The following is an 18871-nucleotide window of genomic DNA, read 5'->3' as shown; positions in this document are numbered from 1 at the left end:
GGGAGAGTGAGATTGTCGTCGTTGGGGCGAAGGTGAACGAGAATAGGGGCGGTTCGGCACAGGAGAGTCAGTGGCGGCATTATCGCAGCGTGCGGCATAGGGACGAGAAGGGCCACCTGAGGGGCGAGAGTAGGCAGTATAAGAAGACCGGGTCAGGGAAGTCCCGCGACTTCGACAGTGCCGAGAAATGTGTCCGATGCGACGGCAGTGAAAGCAAATGGGCCTGTCGTCAGCAGTGCGCCATTCAGCTGGGTTGCGGAAACGTGGTGGGTAAGAAGATGCGGGACGGGGTGGAATCGAAGAAGCCGGGCAGGTATCAGGACGATGGGCCGAGCAGATGGTGTGAAGATCCATGTTTTCGAACTCTTGGCGGACAACTGCCTGGATCAGTGAGACCGTGACTGCAGGTGCATTGGTGGGGCTGGAGTCGAAGGCAGCCGGATAGGCGGCCTCAATCTCACGCCGGACGATCTTGGTAATATCGCCAGTGTTGTTGGCACGAGAAGCGTCGGCACAGGAAGATGTCGCTGGGGTGTTGGGCAAACGGGCAAACTGCTGATCGATACGTCGGCTTTTAGCGAGTTCCAGGCGGCGGCACTCTTTTATAACAGCATCCACCGTCGCGACGTTGTTGAATACGAGCAAGTTGAAGGCAGTGCCATCGGCAATGCCTTTGAGGATGTGGGATACCTTGTCTGTCTCAGTCATGTGTGCATCAACTTTGCGGCACAGAGCCAAGACGTCCTGAATGTACGTGACATAGGGCTCTGTTGACGTCTGCACACGGCCGGAAAGCGCCTTCTGCGCGGCAAGTTTGTGACCGTAGGGGTTGCCGAACAAGTCTCTGAGCTTTTGCTTGAGCGAATCCCAACTGGTGAGCTCCTCTTCGTGCGTCCGAAACCAAACTCGAGGTGTGCCACCGAGGTAAAAGACTACGTTGGCGAGCATGATAGTAGGGTCCCACCGGTTATTGCGGCTGACGTGTTCGTACAGGCTGATCCAGTCGTCGACGTCTTCCCCACCTTTGCCCGAGAATACGCCAGGATCACGAGGAGCAGGGAGAGTGATGTAGGTTGTCGAAGTGGCAGCAGGTGTCGGAGGCGGCTGAGTCGAGTTGTCATCGCCGGGAGCCATGAAGCTAGGCTCGACGTACCGTCCACTGCGAAGCTCCGTGACGAGGTACAGGGAACGTCCACCTCCACCAGATATGTTACGTAAGAAGACGCAGATGAAAAGCTATATACAGTAGAAGCTCGTTAATTCGAACTCGTGGGGGACTGAAAAATTGTTCGAATTAAGCGGAGTTTGAATTAACGAGCGGGCGGCAAGAAAAAAAAAAATGGCCATTGCATTTGGCTGCTAGGGCCGAAGCCAAAATAGCCATATCTGGGATCGTCATCGAGGAATACGCACTACTACTCTTTGAGGTCGGCGATTGCGGGTATTAAAATCATGCGAGTCCAAACACCAAAGGAAATAAAGATATCCAATCAATTTATGCGCCTGGAACTAATGATAAATGTACCCACGTGAGCGTCAGGCTTAATGATGAAATATGACACTATTTATGCTTCAAAAACATGTTTATTAACAAAAGAATAATGATCGAAGCATATCAACATGAAAAATAATCGGTGATTTGCATTTGTTTGCGCTTTCTTCGCCGCGACTCGAGAAGCATTGTCTGCAACTTGCCCAACATCTCCAGCGCAGCATCCGAATTCTCATCGGTGGAGAAATAGCGCGCAGGCAGATCAAGTCCCGATGCTGCTTCACATGTGCTCGGAGGAGGCAACGGATCGTCCTCTTTGTCGGACTCGTCGTCGCTGTCAGGCGTGCTCGCCGCGCGTGAGTCGTGCTGCGTGAGTCGTGCCGTAGTCTTTTCCGCGAGGGCTCAATCTCCTTTTGGTAAGCATCGATGATAGAGTCCTTGTTCTTGATGTAGGTAGACAACGTGCTTTTTTTGATGCCATACTTCTCGGCAATCGCTGTCTTCGTTCCCTCAGTCGCAACAACAACAACGCCGGAGGCTCCAGCAAGGAAATTGGCGGCTCGCCTCGTGCGTGCAAAAATGCGCGCTGGCTTATTTATTCTCGTCGCTGTGCATATTAAAAAAAAAATTTCAATGCATTGTACTCGTTACGAGGCGACTTCTATTTACGAGAAGCAATGTCGGCTGCCGGCTCCTAGTTCGAATTAACCGACGTGAGTACCGGTACGTTCGAATTATCGGGCGTTCCGGCCCATTGATATACATAGGGCTTTGCAGGGACCCGGGCATCAGTTCGAATTAACCGGCGGTTCGAATTAAGAGATTTCGAATTAACGAGCTTTTACTGTACAAGTATATTTACAACGTAATACGCCGCACTTGGCCAAGAGGCAACAGCCCGCGCTAGCCTCCAATCGTCGTCGTCTTCTTACTGCTCGCCTCTTCGTCATCGGTAATACTATTCCGTAGCAATATCTTGGGTGATCAGAAAAAATTTAAGATAATCAAAACTGTTTTGGTTTCATTCAAGACACCAAGAATCAAGTGGAAATTTGATATTTAACAGTACATAGTAAAATCATGTTAAACGGAACCTCAAGGGACTGGTGAAATATGTTCCGATTGACAGGAGTTCCATTTACTGAGAAATATCTGTACAGGTGCAGCACTATGTGTGATGCAGCCTGTGGCGTAGCTAGTTTTGGTTTCAAGGAGGCACAGGTGGCAACATGCAAAACAAACATGTATTTCTTACTGCTCCAGTTGGTGGCAGAATAACATGCAGTCATGCAGGGGAAGCCGAAATTACCAAACAGGGAACCATCAGAAATTTTGGTTCTGCTTACCTTGGCCATCTATGGGGCGAGTGGTGGTGCCACAAAGCTGTACATGCTATGAATGAAACATTTATCGAACTTTTGCCTGCTTGAGTTTCTGCCACCAATTTTTAAGGATGGCTGTCTGGACAGGTGCCAAAAAAAAAATGTATTTCAGATCCTGCCTCATTCTGAAAATTTTTTTCTTTAGATCTAACTTGCTTCTGATGTTTCTGTTTACAGAGAGTGGCGAAAATTTTGGCTCGAATAAACGAAAGTTCTTTTGCATCGCCGAAATACAAAATTAGCTCATTTAGAGGCTGTTCCGTTTAAGCAGCGATTTCCGTTTACCGAGATCTTACTGCATATTGCAACCAACATTTCATAAAGGAACACGCATACAAGCATCAGCGCCCAACCGTTAAAAAGAAAGTATATAATGATACAACACTGACAAAAGTGTACAAGCCCACCTCTTCATAGCTGGAGCTTGGGATTTCTGAAAATATAAGCTGCCCTGCCTTCCTGATGATCCATGGTGTACCTGCCACCTCATAGCACCTGCAAAAATTACAAGAACTCAATAATTCTGGTTGAGCAGTTTGGCGACACCAAACATTTCACAAAGCTAAAGTTAATGCTACTGCAGAAAGTCAGATTACGCAAGGTCATAGTTCCATATAGCGGATTAGCCATAGGCTACATGTTTGCCACTGCACGACATAAGAGAATGCCTAATATTGCAGAATGCTCTGGAAGCGAGCCATAATTACTTTGGTGACTAGCCAGTTCATATCAAGAGAACTGTCACAAAGTGAAAATAACTTTACGTGCAATTTAGCAATTTGAACATCTACCGTAAAATCCTAACAGATGCCCCATCGCCGAAAGAAAACCCACCCCTGTTTTTGGCACGATTTGCAGTTTTTTCCAAAACACCAAAAGATAGCCCACTTCATAATCCCTCGGCCCTGGGAGCATGGCAGCAAAAATGGGGTTTGTTAGCTACTGCGGAACGTAAGGGACACTGCTGAAAGGGAAGGACAGTTTTATTTGGTTCATCCCCCTTGGCTGCAATGGTCACCTTGTCTCAAGCTGATACCACGAGAGATAAGTGAACAATGCTGACAGGTCATCAATGTTTTGTTCGACAATAATATTGACTGTTCTTCTGAACACTTTGAAGAATACTGAACAAGGGCTTACAACCAAAACTTCACAACCTTCGGCTGCAATGCTTTTGTTACCTTTTCTCAATTGTACACTGTAATTTAGTCCACTCCCTCTTTTTACATGATTTGCTCTACATTTTAGTTGTGCTATCTCTCAGGATATTACAGTACTCATAAAAACTAGCAAAATACAACTTGACTAAAACGAAACAACTTGATGTCACCATAGACACTTAGGTAGATAGTATTCGATATGAGACTTACATTATTATACAATTTGTCAGTAAAGTATACGTCGTTGCAAAATATGAGCCAGTCAAATTACAGCTTTGATAGCTGGAATACTCACAGGTACATCTCCATACTTTTGACCTGGGCAAGGAGTGTTTCACAGGTGTCATGACCATTTGTTTATTTTCTACTCCACTCACACATTTGTTACTGCGACATACGTTACCATACTTCGGTTTTATCCTTTGGTAATTTTCAATTCGTTTTACACCTCCACTTGTCAAAGATCCGATCACAGTTGCTCGCTCTTTGCTGCATTTCTCAAATGAGGTGGTATTTTTCAACAGTGGGACTATTTAAAGTTTGTTCAAGTGCAATCTTCTGCTACATGCTGGACATTTTTTACATTACTAGCAACAATTTTTCCACATTATTCATAGAACAGTGGTGCACAATTTTAAAATTTTATTACAAATTTGATTCGCATTTGACAGATCCTAATATTCAAAATTTTTCACCGCCTGAACACCCAACAATAAACCATGATGCAGAGATTGCATTTGCATGTGTGAACTCCGTATTGAATTTGTCAATTTCAAGCTACGAGCACAAAGTAGTGCCATTTTCCTGACTTCTGTGTACATCTGTGTCAAGGTTAATAGGGTTAGGATGTAATACAGTCGATTTCCGATAATTCAACCTCCACGCAACTGTCGACACTGATTCAATTATCCGACAGGTCGAATTAGAAAAAAAAAAAAAAAATTAGTATGGCAGTATTTCCTTGGGTTTAACATACCTTAGCCAAATGTGCGCCCACTTTCTATGTGTCCGAAATAGAGAATTAACGTAGAAATAACAAAGTTCCTAACCAAAGTAGAAATCCAACAAAGACGGGATTTTTTTAGGATAGCGGCCGGTTTCATTAACCCATTCGCTGCCGCACGCCGCGCTCACGTGTGGGCCATCCGTACCGCGTATTTTTGCACCGAAAGTGCGCGCGTGCCCCACGCTCACCTTTCTGTGCGTCATGAGCGCCTAAGCAAACTATTTGCTGGGCACTGACAAAAATACATTCATCGACATTTGAGAAATCTTCACAATTTGTTATGTGAAGTTTTTTCAAGTCACAAGCGTGTGAAAAATCTGGAAGCCTCGGGCATGTGCAGAGCAGCATCACACTTTTCGCCCTACCAGCGGCTTTCACTTTTCTTTCCTTTAGCCTCACACACCTGGAATTGCCTTGAGGCTACTCATCCCTGTCGCTATCGAAGAGCATATCCAATATCTCACACTCTGAGAGAGCACGCCGTCCACTGGGCACTGCCATTCCTTCAGCCACCAGAGATCATCACGAAAAAAAAAAAAAGACGAAAACGTAGAAAAGTGCGTTCAAATGACACAACTCAGTACTGCCATCTATCAGTAATATATCCAAGCATCTTCATATCAGGTGATAAGTGCTGACATCTATCAACAGCTTCTTGAAATCCTAAAAGCGGCAGCCCGGCGATTCGCCAGCTTCGGCAACATTGCCACTGCAGCTATGCCCGTTGATTCGCCAGCATTGGCCGCGAATGAATTAAGTCAGCTTCGCCGCAGGATGTTTTGACGTCTGCTTCGCTGCAATACAGCCCTGTTATGTGGTAAAACGTACAAACGCGGTTTTGGTTTCCTGTTCACTTGCACCCCACAGGCAATTTTCAACCCAATAGTGCCCAGAGTAAATACCACAATCAGCCATCGTGAGTTACCCTTATTACTAGAGAATCTTCCTAGGACGGGCGGAAAATAGGCATTTTCGAAGGGAGATGATGTGCATTCAACACATTCACGGTCCCCTAAGCTCCACCGAGACAGACGCTGCCACTAACGGGCCGTTATTGGGGTCACTTTAGGGGTCAGGCAAATGCGTTCGAAGTGGTCAAGCTCGGATTATCCGGCAAATGCCAATTTTAGGATCAAAATAGTGAACGTTTGGGCCCATAGAAATGTATGAGCGCTCGGTGGGACCTTCGGTTGGGATTGAATTAACCGAAAAATCGAATTGGAGTCAAAACACTACGTTTACTGTACGTTTTCAAATGCTTCTCAGTATCCCATATGGTGCCCTAGCTATTTAAGCATGCTATCACCGCAACCTCGCACTTTAGTGTGGTAGGCAGAAATATTTTGAATCGTCGGGAAAAGAAATTAACCTACGATTATGTATGATACTGCCTAATGCGACATTTGAGCGCAACCTATACGCGTTTTGATTTCACAATACATTGGCTGGAGCAGACAAGCTGCCTCATGCGGCACGTTGCAAAGGATCGGAGTGTGGCGCGACTGATCGCGAGAGGCAGCGTGTGGGTGACGCGTGGACGCGATTCACGGCAGCCACCGCAGACAGACCTCCCAAACGATGTGCGCCACTCTGCCGTCACCTCCTAGCCATTGTTGTCACACTACGCTTTTACTCCCGCTTTTGCCAAACCTTACTCCCCCGCTGCGCTCAACGTTCTTTCGGTTACGATGATGCTCACAGCAGGAACGGGCACCCAAGAGCCGAGCTCTAAAACAGCTACCGCCCTAAAAACAAGCCAAATATGTGGCTCACTTTACGTTAAGCACTCTACTTGTTTCAATTTATTTTTTATACAAAGTGCCTACGCACAAACTGTCTCAAAGGTATATTTTATACATTATATCTCTGTACTTGCCTTGGAAAAAGGCTGGGTTTACCAACATGCACAATAAGTGATGATCTGCCACTGCGACTAGTAACAACAAAACACCTTGTGCTAAGCAATGATGGTGACAGCACTTAGGATTTTTTTGTTCGTAACAAAAGTGCCTAAATGTGCAAACTATACTCAAATGTTCTTGGCTATGAAGCAATGGCTACAGAACTGCAGTGTGCCGTGGGACCTCAGCTGGAAGCAGACCAGCAATTTCGTTCCCTTTTCCTTATGCGGAAAAAAAACTAATTGTTTCCTTTTCTACAGCATGTAATGTGAAATGATACATTACATTCACCAGTAGCTATTGATAATTTATTCTATTTTTTTGGTTTGCCCTTTAAGAATTCTGGGCTTTTGCATGCCAAAACCACGAGCTGATTATGAGGCGTGCTGTAGTGGCAGACTCCGGATTAGTTTTGACCACCTGAGGTTCTTTATAGTGTCACATGGTGGTGACATTGAAGAACACAGTAGCAATACTGTGAAGGACAAAACTAACTTTTATTGGGCGAACCTGTGCCCACAAAAAAACAGGCTACACTTATAGCACAACGATAGCGGCGAACACGGTCGGCGATCGTCGAAAATCTGATCAGCGGGTCCAGCGAGTCGGCTTTTATACAGCAGTCATCGAATGTTCCAGACTAATCGTTGGGACCCGCGTGCCTTCCACAAAGTTCTACACCATTCGCATCACGCGATGAAATCAGATAACACAAGCCAATAGACAGCATATAGAAGCATCGATAACTTTCCAGAAACTTCGGATACATGCAGGCGCGTCCCGCGCTGCGTGATAACATTTGTTCGGCGGCGAAACGTGGTCGCCCGATAAATATAAGTACACGTGTCAATAGTATACCCAATGCGCGGTACATGGGCGCCTTTGAATTTCGCCCCTATCGAAATGCGGCCACCATGGCGAGGATTTCATCCCATGACCTCGTGCTTAGCAGTGCAACGCCAAAGCCACTAAGCAACCATGGCGGGTAATTTGCCCTTTCAAGTTGTCACACACATAAGAGCATCACACATTTAAAACGTTTCTCAAAGGCAAAATGGCACTCGTGTCTGCTGGAGTTATTGCAGCGAGCTGTCCTGCCTGCCAGCTCCCTTAAAGCGCACTTCACCAGGCCCCATAGAAAATTTTGGTTATATGCTGGAAGTTATGTGTCCTCTAGGGAGCGTTCTGCTGCATATTTCAATGTCGCGAACCCATGATTTTAGAGGCAGGCTCCACTGCCAAACAAGATGCTGTCTCCACTCACCCCGTCTAGCCTTTGCAAGCGAAATGCCTTCCCTGCGTTCTCCCATACCAGACCTCGAGGATCGCGTGACACATACGCCACCCGATCTTTTTTTCTCTGGTCGCTTTTTTTTTTCGGCGCTATGCACTTCCGCGGACGGTGTTGCATGCGAGCTGTTGCCTCGTTCGCACAGTGCACGATTTTACACGCTGTGCACAAGGAAACATGACTAACGGTATAATTCAGTGCTACACGAATACTGAGGCAGAACGAGCAGATCGCAGAGCATGATCACGCGCTGGAGCACGGTAAAAAATGGCCTAGTTTCAGTACCTATGCACATGACTGCACGACCGTGGGAACAAGCAGACGAAGCGGGAAGTACATTTCTCTTCCTTCGGTCTGAAGTCAAACAAGAAAACATGCAGACATTTTCATTGTGTGCTATTATTTCTCTAAATGTCAATTCGTCAATTCAAGCAACAGATCGCACAGACAACAGATGTTGTCTTGAATAATTCTCAAAGTCATGTCACCACGAGTGACGTCACACTGTGGGCATGACTACGTCACCGTCTGGCTTGGAGCGCGGCGGCCACGAGGAGAAGGAAGAACGGCGTTCGGTTTGAAATTTCAGGTCTTCCCGCGGCGTGTAGCGATACTATACTTTGCAGACACGATCATTATTGCTCAATGTGTGCTCTGCGTTTGTCAGCTCAAACTGGCCAGACCTGGTGAGAGGTCCTTTAAGAGGCTGATGACAAACTTCAGCAGTAAACGGCTGTTGAAGCACACAAAGCAAAGGTGTGCAAAGTCTCCATGGAAACGGTGAATTTATCGGAAAATTACAACCAAGTGACATGTACAAACGGGTCAGTGAACTGAATTAAGCGATTGCGCAATCACACCAACACGAAGGTTCGGTGGCCTGTTTTGGGTCTCTAACGCAGGCTGCCTGCATTGCTGGCTCATACTAAGAACTCGAGAGATATAGAATGTTCATAAACATGAATTAGCTTCTTAAGTTCACGCAGGGTTAGCTGTTTTGCCTGCATAAAGTACAGGAGCTATGCTAGGTCAGAGAAACCGAAATTGGTGCCAAACTCAAATGAGACTGCTTTAGAGACATGCACCATTGAACTTGCCGTAAAGCTACATTGCTGTTCCACTTACTTTTTTAAAATGCTCTTTTATACATTGAAGCACAAAGGTAATTGGAAAACCTATGTATTTCATCCCGCACTTTGGGAAATAATCTCCAAACTTGACATCATGGAGATATCTGGCTATAATTCATAAGTTGCAATGTGTGCCCTAAAGTAATTAAGAAGTTAATTAGTGCATTTCTTAATAAGCTGATCATATTTAGATTTCTTGTGCTAGTAATGTCCGCCTCTTCGAACAACCCAGCTCAAGGACACAAATTAGGCTATCTGCCACGGCCAATGTTTAGAAATTCAGGGAAAACTTAAATGTAACTGTGGCGCGCGTGCACACACGCACACACACACACGCGCAAACACACACACACACACACACACGAATTTAATAATACACTAGCTATTTATATTAGAAAATTAACTATTCAGTAATTTATAATATCGAAACAAACCCAATGCTTTGCAGAAACCAACTGAAATTTTTGTTACTGTTCTCCGTCTGCTAAACAAAGTATTGCAAATTATCACACATGAAACAAATTTTCGGAGCAATTCAGAAACAAAATGAGTAAATGCAAGCTATGTTTATTGTTTCGCAGCTGGAGCCTACATTACAACCTGATATTTCTGATTGTTGCACCTTAGTTTTATGGCATTCATGCAGCAGTTTTACTTTTCACACTACAAACAGGGACGTTTTCGTTGCAACAGGCCCTAATGCATGTGTTTATGGCACGTAGGTCCTTTAGCAGTTTTTTCTTTTCTTTTTCCACAAATTTTGTTTCTTTTTCCACAACTATTTAACCAGTTTCGGTAAGCTAGTCTTACAGCAGCCAATCAGCCTTTGAAAGCTTGCTTGGTCTAGAGATGTTGAGTCCTGCAGTTTTCTTTAATGACAATTACTGATCTTTTGTTTAAAACTGATCCTAATTGTCCTTGACAGTTAGCTGTCTTTTTTCTTCAGTCAGTACAAGCATGGAATCCATGTTTAATCCATTATCTGCATAATATTTTGGTGGAGGTTGGTGTTCCCTGTCATCACCACAAAGTTCTACAGTGGCCGCACCGTCCAGCTTTCCACCATAGCTCCCAGTCACGGCACCTTGCCTGCACCTACATCTGCTACTCAACAACATGCATCACGGTTACCAATCCTGCGACTCTGGTGTATTCACTGGCCAAGATAAAGTTGATGTTGAGGTTTGACTAGGCATGTATAAGCGTGTTAGCCAGAACAATCACTGCGACCTTACCATAATGCTAGCAAATGTAATTTTCTACTTGGGTGGAACACTGTGTTTTGGTTCCAGACTCACGCGGACGAGCTGTGTAGCTGGGATGCCTTCAAGGACAAGCTCAGCGACCTTTGGAAACCTGACCAATCACCAACTGGCTGCAAGAAAAGAGCTTGCTAGCCGAGTGGAATCTTCCACTGAATTGGATGTCTTGTACATGCATGACAAGCTCGCTCGTTTTCAGAAAGTCTACAACAATATGGCTGAGGTTGACAAAGTAGGCCACGTCCTCAAAGGGACTATAAAGGATCAAAGTAGTACAATAATGTTTTCACCAGCGATGTCGCTGTCAAGGAATGCCGCTGCTTCAAGGTGTCCAAAAGCTGGCGCATCATTCCACAGTTCTCCCATCTCCTGAACACGGCTGAGACGTCATCCTGTGTCAACCTTACCACTGCACCCCCCTTCAATGGGGGTGTAACATGTTCTCAGAGAGCCCAACGCTGCAAGTCCAGCCCCGTTCCATCCAAGGCCACCTGACCATACCACTAACAATCGGCGTCAGCGATCTCCCTTATTCAGGCAGTTAAGTTGTGCGGCAAGAATTTTTCAACCTCGGTTTTCCTGCTGCCTGTTCTGCCTCCCTACCTGGCCCCAGGCCGGTGCTGACAGCAGTGCCTCGCATTGACCTGTATTCTCCTTCCAGATTCCGATGAGTGGAAAACTCCAGACAACAAGCCAATGTGCTTCTGTTGCCACCGAATTGGCCATGTAGCTCATCACTGCCGTACCTCCTGGACGTCCTTGCCTTGGAGATACTTTTCCCTTGTCCTCGACCACATGCCAATCCTCGCCGCTATTTGCCTCGCTGTATGTCTCCTACCTCTCCCACTGCTGCAGATGAGACTTGTCCTGCTAGCTAGCCGTCAACTCAGCGCCGTCGGTCCCCGTTGCCCAAGCCATGCCACTATTTGTCAATGACCAGTTATGGAGCCTCAAGGTCGGAAAACTAGACCTTACAGCTCCTGGAGGTAGTGCTGCATTATGTTTATCATGCCGAAATTCTCAGTTGACACTACCAACTAACGGGAACCTACTTGATGTTCACATCGACGGTGTCCCTTTGACGGTGTTAATTTCAGGGTGTCTACCAAGTTGACATTTCCAAATTCCCCGAGTTTTCCAGGTTTTCCCTGAGTGCCTTTGCAAAATTACCTGAGTGATGCAGAACTGTTTTATGTCAAGACGAGCTGAAACCATATCGCTCGATGCGGTCACTCTCTAGTAAGCATATAAAAATTTTTTTAAAAAGAACGACTTAATCCAATTTGAATACTAAGGAGTAGTGTTCATGTTATTCAAGAAGAGAATAGAAGGGAGGGGTTAGTAAAATGCACAGCAAATAAAATGTCTTCGAAACAAATTGCAAATCGAGTCGGACATTCTCAAATACGAATAAAAAAGGAAATGCGTACAAAAGCAAATATTTTCGAATATGAGCTATTTCTATCAACTGATAGCACGCTCAGTGGTATGAGGCCCGAACTTTGTCACAACTGAGATTCTCTCTCAACAGCTCGTAAGTCAACCTCAACTGTCCTGACATACTCTCAACCCGCGCATGACACCTCATTGTTGTGTTTCACTGCTTCAAAGAGTTTATTTTCGTTTGGATGAGGGACACTTGCATCTCGGCATCAGCCAACACTTTTTTGAGCTCAAGCTCCTTCAAGACGGCGGCAGCACGCTTCCTTTCCCGTTAACTTCTCAATGCGCAGGTCCTTTCTGTTCTTGGACACCTTCAGTCACTCGTTCGCCCCACGGACCATTTGAAGCATCTTCTTGGTCAGTTGCACAGTCCACGTTCTAGTTTTCGAACTCAAAGCAGAAAGCGAAAATAGCAGCCTCCGCAAGCAGTGCGCGTGCCTTGAAAGATAGCAGATCTCGTGAGCTTTCGGAGCTGGAAAAATCGCAGTTTGGAGTAAGAAAAGAATGCTTTGGAGCAGTAACTTACTGCTCTGGTGCAAAAAGGAAGCTCTGTATAAATTGATACTTTCTGAAACACTGCATTTAATATTGTATTATAGTAAGAAGCAAGTACCTTTCTTCAAATTGCTGTTGCATGTTATTGTTACTGCATAAAAAGATAAGATAAATACATGTTTAACCTTTACTCGCAGTTAATTCTGCACTTCAATAAAATGGAAATGAAAGTTACACAAAATAAAAACAACTGGCTGAAGGTGGGATACAAACCGATGTCTTCGCATTACGTGTGAAGTGCTCTTACCTATACACCTATAGCGGTGCTGTTTTCCCGTCCACTTCCTAGAGGATTTATGTATGTACCCTGAACAAACCTTGGGGAGTGTTAGCCAGCGGCACCACTGATGGCTATGGATGTAGAACATCCTGTCTAACATAGGCGTCATGCAGTACTTTAACTTTTTATGGTGAGGGGGACTCGTCAATGAACCCTTACATGCTACGTGAAGGCATCAAAGCTGCCAGATTCAAGACCCTCGCTATGTAATAAACGAGAACAAGGCAATCAGAGGGGCCTAATTTCCATTTATTTATAATTTATTCGCTTAAATGAAAGTGACACTTAATTTCCTCTATGCTTTCTTTGATCTCATTGCCTGTTGGTTTACGATTGTGACTAGCATGCACACATGCAGGTGCGCGCGCGCACACACACACGCACGCACGCACTATAACATTCAAAATGAATTTTCAAGATACCCACAGTAATGTCCATATATTTCGACAAGCCAATTATTTGTTTACTTTACTAATTAGTTGTTTTGTCAATTAGCGTTCCATTTTTTTCTGCCAGATGTACACTTCAAAACCAGAAATTAAAGTGAACAAGTAGTTCAAGTTTTTTTTTTTATGTTGAATGGTGTTCGGAGTTTGTGGGGGAAAACCTGACTTGAAGTTTGCCGTTTTTTCCTGTTTTTGCTTTATTACGGTATGATGGCACCTACACAATTTCAGCATAAACCTAGATCGGCATGATAGAAGCACAAATGTAAAAAATTTGTAAAACATTTTTCTCTGGCCCAAGTGCAGATCCAGGCACTTAGACTAATGCTACACAGGCCATAGATACAGAGCGCTGAATGCGCCACTCATTCCCTTGCTTAATGTTAAGGCCACAGGAAATTGAAATTTAATCAAAGTCCCTACGGGGAAGAGTAGAGATAGTTTGGCCTACTGCAATGCAAGCAGAACGCAGTGCTCACCAATTTCCAAGAACATAATAGTTCAGAGGGTCTTGGGGCATCAATTCTATTGCTTTCTGTAAAGATAAAGATGCAAGACAAACCGCTTAAAAAATCTAGAAACCGAACATGTTCTCAGTATGCCACAGAAATACGACATGTACAAGAAGAAACACAGAATTTTAAACTTGCCTCAACGTGCTTCTTGATTAAGAAACCATCATGGATTCTTTCCTTAGTTGAAGGATGGTCCTTCTTGGAACCTACTAATATACTGTACCACTGGAAAAAGAAGCCGGAGAGAAAGGTACAGAAATACATTTTCGAAAAAAAGAAAAACAAAGTTGCTTGATGGCAGTTTGGCAAGGGCGAATGGTGAAATCCTGCAAATCAATGGTTAAATGAGCTTTCCCATAAAGCATTTGACCCCTTGCTTTTGCTTGCAATATCATCTGTCTGGAGAGGAAAAATAATACAAAATACCACATTAACTATTTGGGTGCCTGGCATCGAGCACATTCTGTCGAACAGGTTGTCTTTAAATTCAAATGTTGCTTATCATCACACACTGAACATTTTACAGTTTATTTCAACTGAAAATTCACTTAAGAATTTAGGCGTGCTAATTAATTATATCAGGATAATTATTGTTCCACAGGCAAAATGGCCTTTTTATCACTGTAATTTGAAAGCACCTCGTAATCAATGTCTAAGTCCTCTGAATCATAGTTTAGAAGTAGTTCTTGACATTCCGCACAATTAAATAAATGAGCACGCTTTTCGTGTTGGTTTACCATGTAGGAAAACTAAATGTGAGCAACACCAATAGTCAACCCTTTTAGGGTCGATTTTGTTCGCCATATACGACCACTCAAGGTCGATTTTTTTTTTTATTGCAGATTTAAATTCTTCAGCGGGACCTATTTCTAAAAAAATTTACCGTTATTTTTTCAAGGTGACCGTAAAGTGAGAAAAAAATATATTGCGTTGGTATATATGTAAAAAGGAAATAATTTTATAAGAATGAAAAATTTGATGCTTTGTTATGCACATAGTAGTTCAAGTCTTAGCAAATGCGCAGACGAGAATATTTCACAAGACTCAAATGTTCCTGCTTTTATACTAATACTTATGTCCATAGCGTAATCGAACTGCATCGGTGAGTGCACTCAAGGAAACTGTGTGGTTGTGTGCTCGTTAAAAAAGCAAAACATTTGGCAAACTTCCGCTAACCTTCATCTTATCAACCAGAGGAAATTAGTTTTCTAGAGTCTCCAAAAAAGGAAACGCATGCACGGCGGCATCCTTCGTATGCGCATCCCTGTGAGCAATAAATGAGCGAGTAACAGGTGGTCGCCCTTTGAGCGATTAGTAACAAAATAGCCGTCAGTTTTGTGAGCGCAAGAAGCCAAAACTGCCAGCAGAACAGAACCTAAACTAACCGCTGACCAGCCGCGAGCCAATGCGCGCGTGGTAGTATATAGACGTGCCACAGCAAACAAGGTAGCTCTAAAACAAACCATGCAACGAAAACAGACAGAGGGAGGTACGAGAAAAATATTTCCTGTATTCCCGCATAGTGGCATCAAATGCCAGGAAAAAAAAAGTCAAGAAACTGACACACTTTTTAAAAATACAGATGGTGCCACAAAAAGAAGGCACCAACCATTTTGGACTAGTTCGCAGGCGCTGTATATTTACGTCACTGACAATAAAAGGGTTTTGTCATGCCATCTGTTGTATAAAAAAAACCTACAATAAAACTTGTAGTTTAACGAACTTTTGAGTAGATGGCACAACCAGTCCACGATATTGTCATGTTCACAAATTATCTGGGGAAAGGTAGAGAGTATGTGGAAAGTGCAACAAGCCTTTACTTGGGCACAACACTTCAAGCGTTGAGTTGTTTTTCACCAAACGCCACTGCAAAACATGCACACTATAAATAGCCACTGAACTCATTTGTGCACTACTGCTTATTTTTTTATGAAAAATTATTGGAACCACCATTATGTTAACTTGATTAGTGCTTTATTTGAAGTGTTTTTGTAAATACATCAACTATCTATGGCACCTAAAGGGATGGAAGCGGCCAAGGAAGAAGCAAATTTGGCACTATGTAGCAGGTTTGGAGCAGGAATTGTGTGTAATTGAGCAGAAGATACGTGTCTGGGAGCATGCTAGGTAAGGCTCAACATGACTAAAATACAGACAAATCAATAAAAGATGTTTTTATCAGACTTTGCAGAATACTATTAGGTTATGGCGAATCAGCTCTGTGAAGTCCAAAAGTTGGAGGAAAGTTCACTAAAGGAAAAAAAATGTCCTACACCCGACAAAGGAAACCCATGGGCGTTCCTCGGAAACCACTATTAAATTAAGTACCAGATGTGCCAACTAAATGTGCCCAAGGTAAAAAATAACCAAGGGATTTACACGAAAAGCAGCCACTGTATGTTCATAGGCTTTTGTTAATGCGAGTCAAGAGTTTTTTCTCCCATTGTGCACAAGCAACTATTATTTATCAGCTAGCATTACTTACTTTCACTTATTGAACAAGGATATTGGATAATGCAAATCCTAGGTTGCTTCAAATCCAGTTATTGGTCATGTTTCAACATCCTCCCCAACTTTTTCATTGACATCTCGTCGATAAGGTAAATTTGTAGAGTTACCTAATTAGACGTATTCCTGCACAATGAAAAAAAAATACTGACAGCCAAGAACAACACCCATCAACATGCAGTGAACACTGTTCATGTAATGCCCTCATCAATTGTTTACATTCTTGGTGACATTCAGTTGGCATAGCAGAGTATCACAGAATAAATGCAAAGTTACTTTGTTGGTTATTGCATGCTTGCCAGTACTGCACATAAGTTTGCAAGAAGAAAGAAAAAACTGACATTTATGAAAGTAATAAAGGAAAAAGAAGTGTACAGTGGCTTTCCGATGAGCATCGCGGATCAATATTTTGCACAAGCTCGATTACTAGGGCTGCCCCATAAAGTCAACGTAAAATGGCAACCAATATTTTGAATGCCAATGAATGGTTTAAATGTTTCGGACTTGATATGTACAAGTCGCATTTTGAACACCATTGCCGCGAATACAATTTCTGTTGTTCGCATATTCTCCGACTTCTTACCACTGCCATTATTAAATTAAATTGTGGGGTTTTACATGCCAAAACCACTTTCTGATTATGAGGCACGCCGTAGTGGAGGACTCCGAAAATTTCTACCACCTGGGGATCTTTAACGCGATCTTTAAATCTAACGATTTAAAGATCTAACGATCTTTAAATCTAAGTACACAGGTGTTTTCACATTTTGCCCCCATAGAAATGTGGCCGCCGTGGCCGGGATTTGATCCCACGACCTCGTGCTCAGCAGCCCAACACCATAGCCACTGAGCAACCGGCGGGTACACCGCCATTATCGACCGCTATGGTAGACTAAAACTGAAACTTTACATCTAAAGTTTGCAGTTGCAAAAGTGATCGTGTATGATGTGGTTGCGCAGAATATAGAGTACCCGGAGTGCAAATATGAGTGACAATTACGGTTGTCACTGGATATTTCTGGTCAAGAAGTTTCACGAAAGCAAGCAGCTCATTTGTCAGCGTATCTTATAAAAAGAACGTCATATATATATATATATATATATATATAGTAGGCAAAGAGGGATTCTTCAGGCTACCTTTCAAACGTAAAGAACTTGAGTGGTGCTACAAGGTAAACAGAACAAGTATTTAATTTCGACAGTTTCGATCGGTGGACCGATCTTCATCAGGGTTTACAAAAAATGGCAGTTCGGCCCTGGTAGTGAAGACACCAGACCGGGTGCCCGGTCGTTCTTACATACATCAAACCGAGAGGAACAGTTGCGACAGTGATTGGTTTTCGGCGCCTTGGCAGATTTACAGCGGCCTTTGGCAGCTATGCAGGGCAAGAGGAAGGCGGAGTCACATGTATGTAGAGCAAGGAGGTCAGTGAGGAAAAAAAAGGGAAAAAGAAAGAAAAAGGAAAGAAAAAGAAAAAAGCACACAGGAGGAGGGAGACGTAAGTCGGAGAGTGAGGGGGGCGGGAAGTAGCGGGCAGCTAGGTTCCCGTGCATCCGAGGCAAGGAGGGAGAAAACGGTCGCTCCGCAGCACCAGTGCGTGGGCTGCCGTTGTAGCGGGAGAGAGGGCAAGTTGAATCGGGTGGCGGGGGGCACAATAGAGAAGGGGCCCAGAAGGAAGACAGAAGAGCGGCAACTTGTGGAAAGAAACACAGTGTCACAGTACACATATACAAGGCACGGCCCGTTCCGGCAACTCTGTGGTCCAGCTACGGTGCGAAAAAAATATATATATGTAGTTCCAAAAAAGAATATATGCGTGGGATTCGCAAAGCAAGTGCGCCCATGGGCTTAGATTTAGGGAGCCGAGTTAAATAGCCTCCTTGTGGTCCAATTTTTGAACGTTTAACAGACAACTGCCCTCAAGTCAGCACGTGCGTATTTCAAGAAGGGCAATAGGTCACTCAGAATGACCACTTCAGTGGCAGGGTCCAGGAAACTAAATTTATTGGTTTTCCGCTCGCGCCCTTGAGGCGCATGCGGAGGGGTGAGCAAGCAGTGAATAGCCAGCATCTCAATTTTAGAGTACAGAACGTGTATTCGCGTTTCCCATGCACTTTCGCGGCATATCCCGGAGGCACGTCAGCCGCCCCGGACTCTCATTAATTCCTTTAGTGTACGTTCCAAATTTATGGATGAAAAAAGATTCTCTCTGCTCGCGTGCACGGGTGTGTTGGAAACCAGATTGCAAGAGCACAACGCTCACGCGTTCAAAGGAGTGATCTGGCAGCCGAACGTGCCTGGAGAAGGGTAAATTGGGGAGACTTTTCACATGCGCGCGGTGATTGTTAAACCGCAGGGGAAAAGGGGTCTCTGTTTGGCCGATATATTCCTGCCTACACACCTCGCATCGAATTTTGTACACGACGTTACTGGAATCACAGTCAAGATTTTCGGTAATCTTATATACGAAGGGCGAGTTCGATGCTTCAGCCGTGTCTG

At 44.1% G+C, this 18871-nt stretch overlaps 1 protein-coding gene across 1 annotated transcript in view; it reads right to left on the bottom strand.

The window, feature by feature from the left end:
- LOC129381120 (regulator of microtubule dynamics protein 1-like) overlaps positions 1-18871 on the bottom strand; it is a 101557-nt gene that overhangs the window by 59912 nt on the left and 22774 nt on the right. The window contains exons 4-6 of the mRNA XM_055063700.2: positions 13999-14088; positions 13828-13883; positions 3282-3369 (exon numbers count right to left, since the gene is read on the bottom strand). Coding sequence (XP_054919675.1) covers positions 3282-3369; positions 13828-13883; positions 13999-14088 — 234 coding nt within the window. The remainder of the gene's footprint in view (positions 1-3281; positions 3370-13827; positions 13884-13998; positions 14089-18871) is intronic.

This window comes from Dermacentor andersoni, chromosome 1, assembly GCF_023375885.2.
Source record: "Dermacentor andersoni chromosome 1, qqDerAnde1_hic_scaffold, whole genome shotgun sequence".
Classification (NCBI taxonomy): Eukaryota; Metazoa; Arthropoda; class Arachnida; order Ixodida; family Ixodidae; genus Dermacentor; species Dermacentor andersoni.
The sequence above is the reverse complement of the archived record's forward strand: the minus strand, read 5'-3'. Positions and strand labels throughout refer to the sequence as shown.